Source organism: Miniopterus schreibersii (genome assembly GCF_964146895.1).
Source record: "Miniopterus schreibersii genome assembly, chromosome: 18".
NCBI classification, from domain to species: Eukaryota; Metazoa; Chordata; class Mammalia; order Chiroptera; family Miniopteridae; genus Miniopterus; species Miniopterus schreibersii.
Genome location: NC_138121.1, coordinates 6,758,616 through 6,777,113, shown reverse-complemented (window position 1 = coordinate 6,777,113; position 18,498 = coordinate 6,758,616). Strand labels below are relative to the sequence as shown.

General features: G+C 60.6%; 1 protein-coding gene across 1 annotated transcript; it reads left to right on the top strand.

Annotated features, from left to right (window-relative positions):
• Positions 1 to 13,152: 13,152 nt before the first annotated feature.
• On the top strand, positions 13,153 to 17,794 carry ERFL (ETS repressor factor like; the record flags this gene model as incomplete). The annotated part of the gene is made up of 5 exons (XM_081118610.1): positions 13,153 to 13,219; positions 15,981 to 16,215; positions 16,535 to 16,730; positions 16,846 to 16,963; positions 17,338 to 17,794. 5 exons carry the CDS (start codon positions 13,153 to 13,155, stop codon positions 17,778 to 17,780), a joined length of 1,059 nt encoding a protein of 352 aa, XP_080974736.1. The 3' UTR covers positions 17,781 to 17,794.
• Positions 17,795 to 18,498: the final 704 nt, after the last annotated feature.

Sequence of the window (18,498 nt, the reverse complement as noted above, 5' to 3'; positions counted from 1 at the left end):
GTCACTGCACCTGTGCCCTGTGGTCCTGCGACTGTGTGGGCGTTGGAAGGGGAGTGTCAGTGTGTCTGTCTACGCCGGGGCTCATGTGTCAGTGAGGGTTTTGTGTGTCAAGGGATGGAGTGTAGCTGTACGTCGCCATGGGTCTTGTGTGTCCAGTGTCCAGTTTGTGGGTCAGGATGGGTCAGTGTGTGCGGGCTTTCTGTCCACGGCTTTGTGTACATGCTTCTCCGTGTGTGTTCCTGAGTAGGGTGGTGTCCATGTGCGCACTAGGCTGTCCTGTGTGAGTGTGTTTGCACTGTATGTGTTACCGTACCCGTGTGTCCTTATGTCCACGTGTCTGCTACCCAGGCTGTGTGTGCACGTGTGTGCCCGGTGTCCGGGTTCGGTTTTGCGTGTCCAGCAGGGGTTCTGGCCTCCACTTCACGCCGGGCCCGTGTGTCCAAGGGCGTCCGCCTCGGGAGCGAGGGGAGGGGAGGGGCGCTGCAGGAAGGGGAGCGGGGTCTCTCCACCTCTCCCCCACCCCCGCCCCACCCCCACTCTCTCAGTGCCGGGATCGAACCTTATTTAGAGTCGCGATTCGACATCTGTTTTCAAATTTGATCAGCTCTGAACTTTATTTTCCGAGTTTGAGGAAAATTATATTCCATCGATCGCGCTCCCGCCCCCTCCCCCGCACCGCCCGCCGCCGCCGCCGCCGCCGCCTCCATATATCTGCGCGCGGAGAGGGGCCGGGCGGCCGCGAGGGCGGGAGGCGCGCGGCGCGTGGAGGAGCCCGGGGAGGAGGAGGAGGAGGAAGAGGAGGAGGAGGAGGAGGAGGAAGGGCAGGAGGCGGAGGCGGCGCAGGAGGCCGGCCCCGCGCCCCCGGCCCGGCCCCGCGCCCCGACCGCCGCGCCGCCGCCCGCCCGGGGCTCGGTGCCCAGCTTCGCGCGTCTCCGTCCCTCTCGCGCGTCTCTGTTGAGTGTCTCTGCGTCTCCCCGTCTCTGCTCGGTGCCGTCTCTGGCCGTCTGTGTTGCGTCTCCCTCTGCCCCGTCTCTCAGAGGCTCTCCTCCCCGCCCGCGCCGCCCGCCGCGCCCCCACCCCTGGGGCGCCTCCCCCGCCCCGCGCCCCGCGCCCCGCGCCCCGGAGCCCCCTCCGCAGGACGCCGCGGGGCATGGCCGCGGTGCCGGAACTTTAAACACTTCTCTCCGGACCCGGCGGACGCGCAAACCCAGCGAGTGAGTGAGCGGCCGGCGGGGGGCGGGGATGGGGGGCGGGGATTCCTGCCCGGGGCGGGGGCCGGGCGCCGAGGGCTCCCCGGAGACCCGGTCCCGGAGGCGGAGGGTCGCCAGTCCCCGGGGAGGTGGGAGGGGGGGAGGGGGCTGGAGGTCGGGGGCCCGGCCGGGGGTGAGAGTGCGGGAGAGGGGCCGGGAGAACCTGGGTCTGAGTGCTTGGGAGTGGGGCTGGCGGGCCGGCCTGAGGGGGAGTCTGGTGGGTTTAGGGGGCTGAGAGCTTGAAATTTGGGACCTGGGGCCGCAGAGTCAGGAGACTGGATATTTGGAGTTGAGAGCTGACTGGGGCTGGGGGTCAGGCCTGAGTGTGGATATTTGGGGGTGGGTCAGCAGGGGGGGCTGGATTTGGGGTGCTGGGAGGTCTGTTATTTGGAGCTGGAGTTCAAGGCCGAGGGTCTGCAAATTTGGATCTGGATATTTGGTGTGAGGGATCAAGGGGGGTGTGGGAAAGACATTTGGGCCAATTTTGGGTCTGCACAGCTCGGGCTGGGAGCGCAGGCCCGGCCCTGACTTCCGAGGGGCCTGTCCTTCTGGGTCAGGTGGCTTACCCTGCACACCTTCTCTGTCCCAGCCGTTCCACAGCCGTCATGCTGGGCCACCTCTGCCATCTCCCCCCTGCCTGCATCTCTCCTCACCGTGCTGTCTCTCCCAGCATCTCTGTGCCCACCTCTACCCTCCCGGAATCTCTCTGACTCTTGATCTCTGTCTCTCGCAGCGTCTCTCTCTTTGGGTCTAACTCTTGGACTGTCTCTCAGAATCTCCTTGCCTATCTCCCTCTGTATCTTTCTCAGCATCTCTCAGCCTCGCTGTCTCTGCCTCTGTCTCTCACTATCTCTCTGTCTCTGTCTCTCCCAGTGTCTCTGTCTCTGTCTCCCCCTCGCTGGTTTCCGCTCAGATTAAGCCGGGGACCTAATTCCAGGCCCAGGATCGAATTTTCTGGCAACAAAGGGAAATAGCGAATCGATCGGTCGCTCCGGAGATTAAGAGACAAGCGGCGCGCGGATCTATCACGGCTAAACGGCCCCCCCTGCCCGTTCCCCCGCCCTGCCGGCCGCTGAGGCCCAGACGCGCTCCGCATCGCCAAGCAGCCTCAGGAGCACCGCTGCCGGCGGGCCAGGCCTTACCGAGCCCAGAACTGTGTGCCCTGCCGAGGGTCAGAGCCAGGGGAGGGATGGGAGAGCCAGAGCTGACCCCTGGGGAGGGGAGGAAAGGGGAGTGAGCGAAACCCAGGCAGCAAACCACCTGGAAGACTCATGCTGCACACACCTGTGGCCTCAGGTAACACCTTTTATCCACACCTGTCTATAAACATACTTGTCACGTCAGTGCCCCTCTTTAGTTCCCCACATCTGGACCTCCAGGTAACATTTCCCTTCTTATACCTGCCCCTTGCAGGTAACACCTGTACTGTGCACGTTTCCTTCTTCTGCCTCAGTAGGTATCACCGAATTTCCTCTCACCCGCCCCGTCCAGGTTACACTGGTGCCCTTGAAACCTGCCCCAAAGACACCCATGATCTCTCATACCTGAGCATCTCCGCCTACCTGCCCTCCAGGTAATACCTGTTCTCCAGATTCCGCCCTTTCCACTCGAATCCCTGCATCTGTGTCATTTCATATCACTGTCCCCTTCCTACCTGCACCTGCACCTGCACCATCCCAAACTGTGGACACGCTTGTTTCTTACACATTCAGATTTCTTCACATCTGCCTCCCCTCAAGCAGTACCTGTTTACCATATATTCTCTCTCACACACACACACACACACCCCTACACACCTACCTTCCTTTGCACAGGTGCATCCTCCTGGTCTGTTCTGGGGTGACACCTGTCCTCTCCCACCCTCCCGGCTCTCACCCGTACTCCTCCCTTGCAGTGCTAATCTTGTCCGGCCTCTCACCTGTCCTTCCAGAAACACTTTTCCCACATGTGTCACCAAAGAACACACCTGCTTCGCGCCCCGTCTGCCTGTTCCTAGCTTCCTCACACTCCATCTCCCATCGGGTTACATCAATATACCTACTTCCGAGGGATTGGCCCACACCTGTCTTTTCCCACTTGTCATTTCAGGTGACTCATCCCAGACAACACATGCACCGATCCCACCTGTCTCGTAGCCCAACGCCAGCTGATTGCTCACACGTGCCTTGGTCCTTGGGTATCACGTATACCCTCCTTCCTCATGTCTCTCTCCTGCCATGATGTCTCTTACAAGCCCTTGGCCTCTGAAAGTCCCACCTGTCCCACCTGCACACTTGCTGCTCACCTTGTGTCTGACTCCTCACTGTCTCTCTGTCTCTGCCTCTCTGTCTCACTGCCTTCCCCAACGCACAGCACCACTTCACACAAACACAGTTTGGGGCAGGGAATCTGTCCTTGGCACAGGCACCTGCCCCACCTGCATACCTATTTCCCCACACCTGCCCCTCAGGTACCATCTGTCCACTTTTCTTTTCCCGCATTCCTAGGATCTCAGGTCCTCTTTCTTGCCTCACAAGATCGCACCAGTATCTCCACACACCTGTCCGTTCCTCCCCTGTCTGCCTCTGGTACCACACTCGTTCGTTTCTTCAGCAAATAGGTACTGAAAACTCCGCATGGCCCTCCTTAACCTCTCTCTGCTTTAGTGGGTCTCTGCCCCAGGCCTGGCCTTCCCATCCTGTCCCCAAAGGGAACAGCCATTCCTGGCCACGCCCCTGCCCCTCAGACATGCACCTGACTCTCAACACCGGGTCCCCACCTATCCCCCCCCCCCGCGCATCCATGTAACCCTTCACAGCTTTTTCAAACCTTGTGTGCCCATAACCACCTTGTCTCAGCTATGTTTGTCTTCACTACCTGCTCGTGCAGCCTGTCACTCCACACCTTGGGAGACAAATCTTCAGATCCCTCACACCCGTCCCCAGCCTGCTTCCCTCTGGAAATCCCTGTTTCTTTTCATGGAACATGTCCCCAGCCATCTATCTCCTCAAGGAACACCTTTTTGGTGAGCATAGTAACACCTGTAGCATTTGTTACATATGTCACTTCTGCTCCCAGCCGTCCACACACCTGCCCGCTGCATCGTACAGAATCCCTTAGGTCCGAGGTTCTCAGACTTCAGCGGGCGTCAGAAACACGTGGAGGGCTTGTCGGAACACGGAGGCCTGGGCCTCGCCCCCCAGGTTCTGGTGCAGCAGGTCTGGGGTGGAGCCCGAGACCCTGCATTCCTCACCAGCCCCAGGTGCTGCTGCTGCTGCCCACGGACCACTCCTCGAGCAGCACCTACTCATAGCATGTCGCCAGCTACCACCTTATTACGCCTGTCCCTGTGACAGGCACTGTTCACTTCTTCACACCCATCGTCTCATCTCATCCTCATGAGACCCTTATGAGGCTGGTGCTTATTCTTGTCCCCACTTTACAGAGAAGGAAACTGAGCCCAGGCAAACAGAGTCATTTCTTCAAGGTCTCAGAAACTGGTAAATGTTGGAGATTTGAGTCAAACTGAGGCCATCTGACTCCAGTCATCCATGTGTCCTTGCCTCGCACGCCTGCTTAGCACACCGGCGTCTCTGTCCTTCTTCCGAAGACTCTTTGGCCACCTAGTCACTGGGGGGGGGGGGCACGCTTCCTCCCCTGCCAGCTCTCCAACACCCCAACCTCACATTCTCCCTCCCCTCCCTGCTCTCAAACCTGTCCCTGTCTGACTCCCAGCCAAGCTTGTCATCTGAGTGTTCTCCCCTACCTGCCTCCCGCGCGCCCCCAGCCGCACGGAGCCAGCACAGCTGCCTGCCACCCTGCGCCTGTGTCCCAGACACACCTTGGTCTCCGGAACTACCCAGCTCCACAGGCACCTCTTTACCTGCTCGTGTTTCCTATGCGCCCACCCTGCCTTTATTCGCTTCCGCGTCTCCCTCTGCCATCTCCCCCTCTGCCCATCTCTGAATCTGAGTCTTTTTCTGCGTCTCTGTCTCTCTTTGTCTCTTTTTCTCCCTCCCAGTCTCTGTCCCTTTGTTGTCTGTGTTTCCCCATTTCTGTCTCTTTTTCAGTGTCTCTGTAGCTCTTCATATCTCTTAATAGCTCTCTGACCCTGTTTCTGAGTCCTGCCCTTTCTGTCTGTCTCCACTCTCTCCCTCTCTCTCCTTCCTCCTCTCCTCTGATGGCACAAATATTTGGGGGAGGGGCTTGAAGTCATACTGGCCCCCATTTGAGTCCAGGCATCAACATTCACTCCTGTAAAACTTTGGCCAAGTTACTTTCCCTGTCTGAGCCTCAGTTTCCACATCTGTGAAATGGGCATCATGACAGTTGCTACCTCCCAGGTCATGGTGAGGATGGGGTGCTGAGGGCAGTGAGAGGACCCAGGATAGGTTGGGGCTGATCACCCATCTGTAGGTCCCTCTCTGTTCCTGTGTCTTCCCAAGGGCTGTGGCCCCTCCTGGCTGTCAGTGGGAGTGCGTGTGGTGGGGGGAATGGAGAGAGAGGTGGGCAGAGGCATCCTGGCCGAGGCCTGGGCACGGGACCAGTGTGGGACTGGGGACAGGGATCGATCCACTCGGCGGCAGTGCGCGGGCCAGGATTGCATCTTGTCACAATAATTTATTGCTCTCATCCCCTCTGATCGATGGCGCTGAATTAGCACCGTGCAGTGCCCCTGGAGCCCCGAGCCTCCCCAAGCCCCCTGGACCCTGGCCCTTCTCTGGCCCTGTGGGATCCCCATAGCCCAGCGCCCAGCTCCAGCTGGCCCAGACCCCATAACCGGCCCTGGGCAGGCACTCGGGCCCTGTCCTCTGCCTGCGGTTTCCCTCTCCCCCTGAGTCTCTTCTCCCTTCACTGTGCCCCCGTTGCCCCTCATGTTTGCCTCCTAGGCCTTTGCCCCCATGTGCCTGCTCCTCATTTTCTCTGACCCTGTCACCCGCTCTGCCCCATTTTCCAGTCCTTTTCTTCATCCATACAATTCCCCGTTCCTCTGTTTCTGTGTCTCAGGCCCCCACCTACCTGTCTCTCTGTCCCCCGTCCCTCTGGTTCTCTGCACCGTTCCTATTTGTCCATCCCTGTCTCTCTGCCCTCTTGTCCCAGGTCTTGCTTCCCCACCTCCATTTCTGCCCCTTGTTCTCTAGCTTTCTGTCCCTTTGACTCAACATCTGTCTGTTTCTCTTTCCCGGCCTTGCTCCATTTCGCCTGAATTCCATTTAAACAATCTTTCCTGAGCACATACTTGGCACCAGGCCCCATAAACAGGACACACAGCGCCCCTGCCCCTTGGCCATCCCAGCCAGTGCCCGTCTGTCACTCGCTGGTGGAAGGCTTGGGGGTCAGAAGGCCCAGCCAAGGCAGCCTGGTGGGCCTGGGGTTTGGGGATGAGGCGGTGGGGAAAGGGCTGCAGTGGAGGGAGAACTTGCATGGGGAGAGGCTGGGGTTCAGGATGAGGCAGGTTTGGGGGTGAGGATGGGACCAGGTGGAGGTGAGGAGGAGGGGGAGGGTGGGCTTTGGAGCTGGGGTGGTAGCCCTGAGCTGACCCCCAGGACTGCTGAAGGGCCAAGGGGGCACCTCAGTGGCCCTGAACCCACAGTGAGATCAGCCGCGCCTGCCAGGCTCTCAGGCCTTTCCTGTCCCTCCGCCTCCGCCCTGCAGCTGTGGCTCTCCCTCCACTCCTTGCCTCTGCCCTAATCCCTCAATTTTCCGCATCTCTGCCCCCCTCCTCTTCTAACTCCCTGACCCCAGGTCTCTCCAGGGCTCTCCCCTTAACCTCCGGCTCTTTAATTCACTTGGTCAAGCCTCTCTGACTCACTCGCCTCTTCCGGTTCCCCTGATTTGGATCCCCCCCTAATCTGGCTCTGTCTCTCCCCGTCTCTCTGTCTGCCCCCCCAGTCTCTGCCCCTCTCTGGGTGTCTCCCCTTCTCTCTGTCTTCCCCTCCCATCCTGGCCCTTCATCTTTGCGGGTCTCTGAAGGGAGGGGCAGGGCTCCCCCTGCAGGGGTTGGAGGAGCAGCCCGGTCCGCATAGCGGTTTTGCCTCCGCCTCCCGCTCCCCTCTCCCACTGCTGTTTGGTAGGCGGGGTGCGTGGCACTGCGGCTCCCACCTCCCTGGGGACGCTCTCTCGCCGCCCCCCCCCCCCACTGACACCGTTCTGCGTGCTGGCCACAGCCCAGGGACATCTGTGCGGAGACTGGGACTCAGGGCGAGAGACAGAGACCCACACAGAGATGCCAGCTAGAGGGAGAGCCTGGAAGAGGGGTGGGCGTGAGGTCTCCATCTCTGCCCTGGCTCAGTGCCTCCTGACCGTCCTAAGCCATTGTCACAGCCACCTTCTCTGGGCTGGGAGCCTGTGCCCTGGTGTATGTCTGCAGTCTGTCCTTCAGTCTGTCTTGCACAATGCAGCCTCAACAAAGGTCCCTGTGTGTGTGTTGCGTGTTGTGTGTGCATGTGTTGTGTGTGTAAGCTATGGTGACTGTCTATGTGTGTGTCTGGGATGTGTGAAACTACATATGTGTGTGGAGGGGTCTTGGCTGTCCTCACGTGACTGACGTGGAGATGTGTGTGTTCCTGGGCACAGGTGAGTAAGCCTGGGTGCCCAAGTTAAAGCCACGGGTGTTGTGTTGGTGAGCGTGTGACTTGTGTGCAGAACCCAGTGTGAGCGGCTGGTGTGACTGCCCACACTCTGGAGCTGTGCCGTGTCTAGAGTTCCCAAGTCAGGTGGCCAAGTGGCATGTCCGAGTGACCAGGACAGGACGGCCCATGTTTCTGAGGGCCAGGAGACTCTGTCCACGGGAGCTGGGGGAAGGCCTGAGTGTCGCCCCTGCAGGACCCCAGGAGCCCGGCTGCTGAGGGCGGGTGTGAGGCACTCAGTGGAGAACGGCCACGGAAAGGCCTCAAAGTCCCCCCGAATCCGAGATCAGAGGCGGCTGTGTGAGCTCGTGTGGCGCGCGTTTGTGTCCCGGGGCTGCTGTTGTGTCTCTGAGCCTGTGGCGCGTTTCTGAGCCTGGGATCAGACATGAACAATGTTTTGTGCGTGTGTGTGCATGTGTGTCGTCATTTTGGGGAGCGGAATGTCCCGGGCTGGGTAAGGAGTCTGAGCACTGAGTGAACGACGGTGTGTGACCAGCCTGAGCCTGTGGGGCTGTGTGTGTGGTTGTGTACATGTGACTGTTGGGTGGTGCACGTGTGCACTCCTAGTGGGAGCTGCTGCCCTGCGATGTGTGGGGCTGTCCCCGTGCTGGTGTGTGAGCTCGGGCACGTGTGTGGTGCCTCTGTGTGTGTGCTGGGTGCCTGGGCGGGGATGAGCCAGCTCTCAAATGAACCAGCCTGTTGTGGTGACAGTGTGTGGCCTGGAGAGAAGTAGTGAGGGGTGTGTGTGTGAGTGTGTGCGTGTGTGCCCATCCCAGGCACAGAGGCACCCTCACCCAGAGTCAGGCTAGAGCATTTGGTTGATGTGGGCAGGGGTAGGAGTGGGGGTGACCTGGGGGGGAGTGTAATCCTGGCAGAAAAGTCCCCGTCACCTTCCTGACCCTGTCCTCCCCTGGGTCTCCTCAGTGCCTGTGATGGGACAGCCCCTGAGCCCGGGTTGTGTGCCCATGGACGTGGCCATAATTTATATGGACTGGCATGCGTGTGAGTGTGCACACTTACGGAGTGTGACAGCAGCAGCCAGGCTGTGTGTGGTGTGGGACGTGTGCCCACGGGTGGGTGTCCACAGAGTGTGTGCAGGGGGATCCACTGTGTACGCGGCTGTGTCCTGCACGGATGTGTGTTGGAGGGAGGGGTGTGTCCCCCGGGTGGGTGCAGGCGGCATGTCGGGGTGTATGTGTGTGTCCGGGCGTAATGTGTGTGCCTGTTGGTGTGTGTGGGGGTGGCGGAGGGAGAAGGGTCTTGGGCCGCATCTCTCTCCTCTTTAGACAGAGCCCTGGAGAAGATATGAAATTTAAAAAAAAAATCAATTTTCATTCCACTTGTGCAGATTGTGTTAAGGGGAGCTGGGGGGGCAGGGTGAGGGATGAAGGGGCTGGATGGGGGTGTGTGAGGCCCGAGGCGGCTCCCGAGGCCGCCGGAGCAGCTTAGAGAAATCAAAACAACTGGTTAAACCCCGGCCCAGGGGGCCCCAGTGATGGGAGGCGAAGAGAGACAGGGAGAGACAGAGAAGGACAGAGACGCCCGGAGACAGAGACAAGAAACAGAGACACTGGGGAACAGATATTTGGAGATAGAGGCAGACAGAGAGATGGGGCTGCAAGACCCTCAGTGAGAGAGACACTGATACCCAGTGGGGTCTGAGAGAGGCCAGGAGACTTGTCTCTGGAGAGACAGCACCAGAAGCAGGCCTGAGACAGTGCACAGCCCACACTCATGTGCACACACGCAGAGACATGTACACCTCACACATGAGACATGCTCGAGAAAAGCGGGTGGGTGGATGGACAGGCTGCCGACTGGGCAGATGGCGGCAGGAGCAGTGGGGTCCCAGGTGGGGTCCCCTCTGAGTGTCCACCCCTGTCCCAACCCAGCCCCTCACCCAGATGGCCAGAAGGTCTGAGTGTGCCACTGCTCAGACACACCCGTGTGTGTGTGTGTGTGTGTGAGTTGGGATGTGTGAGCTGGTGTGTGTGCATCGCTGTCCCCCCGCATGACGCAGCACATGTGCTCACAGGGTCTCTAGTGCTTGCCTGTGTGACTCTGCTTGTATGTCACTTGTGTGACTGGCTGTGCTGGTGCATGTGCCTGGGTCACTGTAGGGCTGTTTATCTGCATTGGTGTGGACCTTGGTGTGTAACTGTGTCTGTTAGTGTATGTCTGTGACTTGTGATTGTGGGTCTTTGTTTATGTGGGACTGAATTATCTGTGCATAACTGTGTCTTTGTTTCTGCATGAATGTCTGTGATCATGATGTGTGTGTGACTGTTTTGACATACCGTGTGTGTGTTGTGTTGACATGGGGTATCCGTGTCTGATTGCTGTGTGGGTCTATGTGATGTGTGTTGGTTCTAACAGTCTTTGTGCATAGGGTTTTGTTGACTCGTGCATCACACATCTGTGTGGTATGTTGTGTGTGATGTTGTGTGTGTTGCTTTGTTGACATGTGTCTGTGTGTTGTGTTGTATGATAGTGTGTGCATTGCTTTGTTGACATGTGTCTGTGATGTGTTGTGTGACTGTGTGGGTGTTGCTTTGCTGATATGTGTCTGTGTGGTGTGTTGTGTGACAGTGTGGTGTGTGTCACTTTGTTGACCTATGTGGTGTGTTGTGTGACGTGTGTGTTGCTTTGCTGACACATGTCTGTGTTGTGTGACTGTGTGGGTGTTGCTTTGCTGATGTGCCTGTGTTGTGTTGTGTGGCCGTGCGGGGTGTGTGCCTGTGGTGTGTGGGTCTGTGCAGCTGCTTGGCAGGGATGGGAGGGAGGCAGCCCGGCCTGCGCGGCCCCTCCACTGCCGCGTGCACACGCACACGCACACGCACACACAGTCGGTGCCGTGGCTGCGGGCGGTGGAGGTGGGGGTGGGGGGTGGAGGAAGCAAAATAAAATTAAAAATTAAAGCTTGCCCGGAGTCCCCATCCGCACAGCGCAGGCCGGTGGGGAGCCGCAGGGGGTGCAGCAGCTCCCCCTCCACAGCCACCCTGGCTGGGCTGTCTGTCTGTCTGTCCCTCTGTGTGGCTGTCCCGCTGGCCCCTGCCCGGCCCACAGCCCCGGCCCCACAGGCCCCGCTCCCTCCATCGGTCGATCAGTGATCAATGGGGCCAGGGGGGCGCCAGGGGCAGGGCGAGATCAAAGGGGCCCCAAGAGATGGACATGGGACGGAAACAGAGACCCAGAGACAGATGGAGCCGAGGAAACAGAGACAGAGACAAGGAGCAGAGAGACGTGGAACCAGAGACATGAGAGAGAGAGAAGTGGAGACACAGAGACTGGGGGGCACGACCCAGAGACAGAGAAATGGGGACCCAGAGACACGGGGCTTCAAACCCGGACACTCAGGGCAAAAAAGCAGGGAAGGGGACAGAAGGGAGGGAGCAGGGACCCAGCCCCGGTGGGCCTGACAGGACGGAGGCGGGAGACAGAGACGGGAGAGGCGGCAGGCAGAGACCGCGAGACGGCAGAGACGAGGAGAGACGCGGGGGGAGCGTGGGAGCAGGGCCTGGAGCGCCGATCCCACGGCTCCTCGTTATAACGTGTCCGGAGGAGGCGGCGGGGAGTTGAAAGCGTCGGGAAGAGAAATCAAAACCAACACGGAAATGAGAGGGGCCAGGGGGGGCGACAGGCGGAGGGGGCGGGAGGGGCCGGGAGCGGAGGGGGGAGAGGTGGACGGGAGGCGCCGAGTCGGGAGTCGGGGTGATGGCGCGAGGTGGGGAGACGGACGGGAGGGGATGGAGGCCGAGCCCGGGATGGGGGCGCAGAGACCCCGAGATGGGCGAGTCCGCGAGGAGGGGAGAGATGGGGAGGGAGACAGAGATGGAGGAACTGGGGAGAGGGGGAGAGACAGAGGGATGCGGGGACAGACGTGGAGAAGAGACAGGGGCGGGCGTGGAGCACAGAGAAACAGCAGAGATTGAGCGAGGGAGAGACCGAGAGATGGAGACAGTGACAGGGAGGGAGACCCCCCAGGTGAGGGGAGACACGGGGAGAGGAGAGACAGGAAAATGGGAGAGATGATGGGAGGAGACAGGAGAAAAAAGAGGGGCCGAGTGAGGAGAGAGAAAGGGGGAGACAGAAAGTTGGGCAGGTGGGGGTGTGGGAATAGAGGAGACCCCAGGGGCAGATGAGGTGGGGGTGGGACTGGCCCCCAGAGGCCTGAGCGCTGCAGGGGGACGTGGGGGAGGAACCCCAGTAGACACTGGGCCGTAGGGGCCCGGCGAGGGTGTCCGTGGGAGACTGGACACGTCTGGGGCAAATGGGCTGACAAGTCCTGTCTGGTGTCCAAGGGCTGAGGTGGGGTTTATGGGGGAGCAGAGTGTCTGTGGGTTTCTGAGTGGTGTGTAGGATCTTTGGGGAGCAGTGGGGTGTCTAAGAGGATTGGTGTATTTGAGAGTATTCGGAGCTGCTGTGTGTAAGGGGAGGGGTGCCTGGGGTGGTGTGTGAGGGGGAAGGGCTGTCAGGAAGGGGAAAGGTGCTGAGAGGGCGAGGAGGGGATGCGGTATCTTAGGGGGACGTGTCTGAGGAGAGGGCTGTCTGAGGGAGTGGGGGTCTGAGAGGGAGGACCTGTCTGCGAGGGGAGGCAGCTCTAAGGAGGAAGAGGCAACTGGGGAAGCAGGTCCGAGTGGCAGGAGTCCTCAGGTTGCGCCGTGAGCCGCAGGTTGAAGGCGGGGTGTCCGTGGGAGTGCACATGCGGGCGCTGGGGGCTGGGCCTGTCCCCTCCCAGCCCGTTGGGCGGCACCAGGTTCTGGCCAGCTCTGGGCAGACAGATGAGAGCGCGGGGCTTCGAGGGGCTGGACGGACCAGCCTGGGGGTCAGCTGGGGGGCCGGGGTGGGGGTGAGGCTGAGTGAGATAAATCTGGGGCAGCCACAGAGAGAGACAGAGGGAGACCCAGAGACGCACCGAGGGAGAGGTCAGGCGCGAGAGGGGGACAGGGAGACAGCGGCAGAGACGGTGTGGGGCGGGCGGGCGCCAGAGCCAGCGAGTGTGAGCGAGCGAGAGGCGAGGAGCGAGGGGGGAGGCTGGGAGCACCCTGCGCCTAGTGACCGAGGCAGAGTAAGGGGCTGCCAAGGCGCGGCGGGAGGGAAGGCTCGGTGGCACAGGGTCTGGAGTGGGACCAGCACAAGGGGCAGAGGGGTGCCAGGGAGGGCTGAGATGTGGGGGAGAGGGTGCGGGCGTCAGGCTGGGCAGGGTCTCGGCACTGACCCCTCTCTGTCTCTCCCACCCGCCCCGTCCTGTCCCCGCGTGTCTGTCCCGGCCTCTCTGCAGGGCCGGCTCCACCATGGACTGTAGCTGCGTCTCCGACCTCCTCTTCGCCCCGCCTGCCCTGCCGGCTCTCTGGACCCCCGGTAACTGGCCTGCATCCCCCCCATTTCCCAGACCTCGGGCCTTCCCAGCAGCCCCTCCTTTCTGATCTCTCACTCCCCTCCCTCTGCCTCCTGGGTCTCTGTCAGAGTCCCCTGAATCCAATCCCTTAATGAAAAACTTGGCTAAAAACTTCAGTCAGATGTCCCTGCCACCTGCCTGCTGGGATGTGAGGGTCTTTGGGAGGGTGGGTGAGGTCGGGATTGAGGCCCGAGAGGGACAAGGGTTCAGGCGCCTGAGGTCCTAGGGTATCTGCTGTGCACATCTCAGCCTGCGTCACCCAGGACCTGCGGGCAGAGAGTAGCGGGGGGACTGGAGACCAACAGGCACTGATGGAGCAAGGATGGGGACCAGAGGGGCCACTAGGCCAGGTGCTGGTAGACAGATGGACAGATGGGACCATCCAGACAGGGGGACTTGGTGACCTGGCCCAGCCAGCCGGAGCCCTGGGAGAGAGGACGGCTTGCTCAGAAGTGGACATTCAGGAATGGGCATGTGGACAGTAAGACCGGCTGGGTGTGCATTTGAGCCCAAGTCACATGCCCCACAGATGGGTTGTGTGTGTGTGCGTGTGCACACACTTCTGTATGTTTGTGCAGACTGAGACCTGTGCCTGGTTATTTGGGGCCGTGGAGTGTCACTTGAGTGTTTCTGGAGGAAGGGGTCACACTGGGAGCGTGTGTCTGTGTTCGTGTGAGCTGGTGTGCCTCCTTGTGCGTGCACAGCTGAGGCTACCTCAGTGGCTCTGGGCTGGGTGTGTCATGTTTCTTTGGGATGTGTAGTGTGTCTACATTTTAGGACTGGGGGGGTGTCTGCCAGCTTGCCAGGTGTGCACCTGCCTCGGTGGGGTAAAGACCCTTCGCCTGGTCCTTACCGGCCTGTCGCATGGTGTGTGGCATTCCTAATGGATGTCTTGGTGCTGTGAGGGTGGGTGGCCCTTGGGCATCTGGGTTGGGCTGCTTGTGTTGGTGTGTGTGTGAGGATTTCTTGCATCTGTGTGTCACTGAGTGTGACAGTATTGGGGGCTGCCTGTCACAATGTGAGTCTTTGTGCTGAGCTTTTAGGTCTCTCTCTAGTTGGATGTGTGTCTTAACAGGTACCACACATTTGAGGACGTGCATCTGAGGACAGGTGGTGATTCTGGGTTGGGTTGTGTACCTGCATGCGTGCGGCCAGTTGCGTTGTCATCTTTTGAGTCGTGTGGATGTGTCTGTGATAGTCGCCTCCCCACTAGGATGTGTTCTGTGTGTGGAATGTGCCAGAGCTGCCATGTTGATGGAGCCCTGTGGTCTGAGGTGAGAAATACCCAAAATGGAGTTGAGAAAAAAACTCTCCCTTTGGGGAGGAAGCTGCTTGGCCTTCCTTGGCCTCAGGCAGGGAGGTGTTAGTACCCACGTTTATACACCAGGCAGTCTGGGCCAGACCTTGCTCTGAAATTCTAATAAGCCAGAGAGGGCAAGGAACTGTCCTGGGTCACACAGCAGGTGGATACAGGCCGGTCTCCCAGCTCGGCGTTGCATCCTTTGCTGACCTCCTTCCCTTTCTCTCTCGGCTCTCAGCTCTTCATGGTCCAATTCTGCCTTCTGTTTTCATGCTGGGGTCTGGGGTCTCTGAGGAAAGAGACGGGGGCAAAGGATGTGGCCCTGGAGTGAGTACAGAGGTGGGACCCAGGGCCTAGGGCTTTCTGGACGGTGGGGTTTAGGGGTGAGCAAGCACACCCATTCCCCCTGTGTCTGGGCATATTTGGACAACGGGGCGCGGGATGCCGAGTGTGGACCGTGGGATGCTGAGTGAGCTGTGGGTGTTACAGTGTGGGGGTGTCTGTGGGTAGGTAGGCGCTGTTCTTTCGTGGTGTCGCCCTGCGTGGGCCTGTCAGGGTGACACGTGTCCTGATGCTGCCTCACCTTCTGTCTCCACCACACTCTGTCTTATTTGGGTCTTTGGGGTCCTGAACGTCTTGTCGTGTGTACAGTTCTGAGGGGCCCAGGAGGTGTGTAGTTGTGTGTGTTGGATGGGTGTGTAGTGTTGGGTGTCTCTCTGGTGTGTCTGCTTTGGTGGTGCATGGTGTTGGTGTGTTGTGCCCCAGGAGTGTGCCAGTCTGGTGCATGTGTCCCAGGGTGTAGCTGATGTCCCTCAAGGGTGAGTGGAAGTCGGTGTGACACGTTGCTTACTGTGGGTGTCTGCAGGCACACTGCTCTCAGACCGACGGCACAAACGCAGGGAGGGTGCCCAGGGGCGTGAAAAGCATAAATAGGTGACAGATGTTGCTAAGTGTTCACACAGGCCCAGCCTGGATGTGCCAGGGTGGGGTCAGCTGGTGGGGGGAGCTTTGGGGAAGAGGTTGAGCAGGGGGGTGGCACAGGAATCGGGGCTGGTGAGAATGCAGGAGGGACTAGAGACCTCTGGGGCAGGCCAGGGCAGGAGTGGGTGTGCAATGGAGAGAAGAGCTAATGCTGTGGAGGGTGCCTCCCCTGCAGGCTGGCTCTTCCCAGCTCCTCCCCACAGTCCAGGACGCAGGAAACTGGGGCCTCCTACCCTGCACCCAGGACACTGAACCTGGGAGAGTTGTGCCAAGATAGGGACCTGATGCTGGATTCTCTCCCATTGTTGGGACAGTTTGTGGGGTATGGCGGGTGGGAATGAGGTCCCTAAAGATGCCTGAGGCTGGGCAGCTGCTTATCAGGGGGAGAGCTGGGTGCCTCCCCGGTTCCAAGCAGGGGCCACTTCCCTGCCTCCTGTCCCCAGGGTTTGCCTTCCCGGATTGGGCCTACAAGCCGGAGTCGTCCCCTGGCTCGAGGCAGATCCAGCTGTGGCACTTCATCCTGGAGCTGCTGCAGAAGGAGGAGTACCAGGGTGTCATCGCCTGGCAGGGGGACTACGGGGAATTCGTCATCAAGGACCCCGACGAGGTGGCCCGGCTCTGGGGCATCCGCAAGTGCAAGCCCCACATGAACTACGACAAGCTGAGCCGGGCCCTGCGGTGAGGGCCGTGGCCTCGCCCCTTGTCCCCTCATTGTCCCTCCGGGCTCCGCCCCCGGGAGCTTTTCCTGGGCTTCCCCGGGCAGAATCCCTTTCGATCACTCGCAGGGCCCTCCAGGGGTGTAAGCACTTCCTCGAGTGGAAGGCAGGCGAGGAGGCAGGACCCGTCTCTGGGCTTTGGAGCCACAGCACGACCCCAGCCCCTGCCTCACCCCTTCCTTGGTCAGGGGGCTTCTGAGCCTGTCTCCCCAGCTGTGCTGTGGCTGGCGGAGCGTGGGCCCGGCTCTCCTTTCACCCCTGCCCGCCTTCTGTCCCCGCAGCTACTACTACAACAAGCGCATTCTGCACAAGACCAAAGGGAAGAGGTTCACCTACAAGTTCAACTTCAGCAAAGTCGTGCTCGTCAATTACCCGCTACTGGACGTGGCGGCGGCCACCACCGGCTCCCCGCTCTTGCTGACCCCTGGTCCCTTTGGGGGGGGCCCTGGGCCAGATGCTCCTCCCCTCACCCCTGAGGTGAGTTAGGGTGCTGGGGTCTCAGAACTGGGGCATTTGGTGTCCCCCAGCCATGGAGCCCTGCGGAGGGGGCGGCCAGTCTGAGCAGCACTGCCTCCCTCACCTCCCTCTCCAGGCCCTGCAGACCCTGTTCTCTGCCCCACGCCTGGGAGAGCCTGGTGCCCGGGCGCCCCTGTTCACCCCCGAGACGGACAAACTGCGTCTGGACAGCCCTTTCCCATTCCTGAGCTCGGGTAAGGGCCGGGGCTCGAGGGCTGCGGGGAAGAGGGGACGCTGCACGTGTTGGAGGGAAGATAGGCAAAGATGGAGACAGGATGCGGGAAGGAGGCCGGGCAAGGCTGGGGTGTGTGTCTTTTAAGCTAGAGAAGGATTCGCAGGGAGGAGGGAGACTGGAAAGGCGGGTGGGCTGGAGAAGGGCTTTCTGGGGCACTAAAGGAATGGGGAGAGTGGGGGAGACGGAGATGGGGAAGCCTCGTGAGGGTGGGGAGACAGGTGTGGGAGGGACAATGGGGAGAACCGTGCAGGCGAAATACAGGTTGGTGGCCCAAGCAGGCAGCCGTGACTGTGGAGCAGTGGCTCAGCCTGACGCATCCCCTGTGCCCTCTAGGTGCCACCGGCTATTCCAAGCCCCCTGGCCTGCTGGGTCCTTACAGCCGAGCCTTCCCAGAGTATCCCTGGAACTTTAACCCCTACCTTGCCGGCCCCTTCCCCAAGCTGCCCCCTTCTCTCTACCCCCCTCACTTCTACCCCAACCCTCTGGCCAGCTCCCTGGGCCACCTGCCCTCAGCAGGGGCAGGCCCCACCGTTGCACCCCTTCTGGCTGCCGCAGGGGAGGGCCTGGGCCCTGAGCGCCCCTCGGGCCTAGCAGCAGCCCCCCGCCTGGCACTGCCAGGGGCTGGGGGTCCAGAGGCTGCACTGGGAGGGAAGGAGGACAGCGACTCTGAGTTGGAGATCACAGATGTCAGCGGCTGCAGCTCTGACAGTGAGGGCGATGAGGGCCTCCCTGTGCCCCCCAAGGCCAAGGCAGGCAAAGGGGGGCTGGGCAGCTGAGCCGGTGTGGGGTGATGGATTCTGCTGGGGCAGGGACCAGGGTCACTGCCTGTGCAGCCTCTTCCATTGTCTGGTCTGCCCAAGATGTCCTGCCAGAGGCCAGGGACCAGCCCTCAGCCCCTTCCAGGGCCGGACACATGGCTGCCCCATTCTTCTTCCTCAACCCCAGGTTGGGGGTCTCACCTCCCCCTCCAGAGGGGCGAGGGAACACGATGGCCTCCAGCCTCCTCCCCAGGCTCCAGTTTGAGGGGGTCCCCACCTGGCCCCACTCCCAAAGTGCAATATGGCGCCCAGCCTCCCCTGCCCGCCCCCACCTCCGTGCTGTGACCTGTGTGTTCGTGTGGCCGTGTGTCCCCTGTGCCGGCCCAGTCCTGACACCCTCTCTACACAGGCCCCCTGGGGACAGGGTGCTCAGAGCAATAATCCCGCCCCCAGCCCCCGCCCAGGAGGGCTCCCCTCCCCACCAGCTCCCCACGATTCCCAATAGCCACCTCCAGAGTTTACTACAAAAATAAAAGAACAGAAAGGAGCGTGGATGTGGGGTGCCCAGCATTGTGGGTGACCATGGGGGTATGCGGGTGGGTGCTGGGAGGGCTGTTTCGGGGTGCTGGGAAAGAGCTATTAAAACATGGAATGAATGAACAAGTGGAGAGAGCAAGAGGCACAGAGGTGACGTGGTGGGACAGGCCCAGGAAGGGGGTGCCAGTCAGGGAGGGTT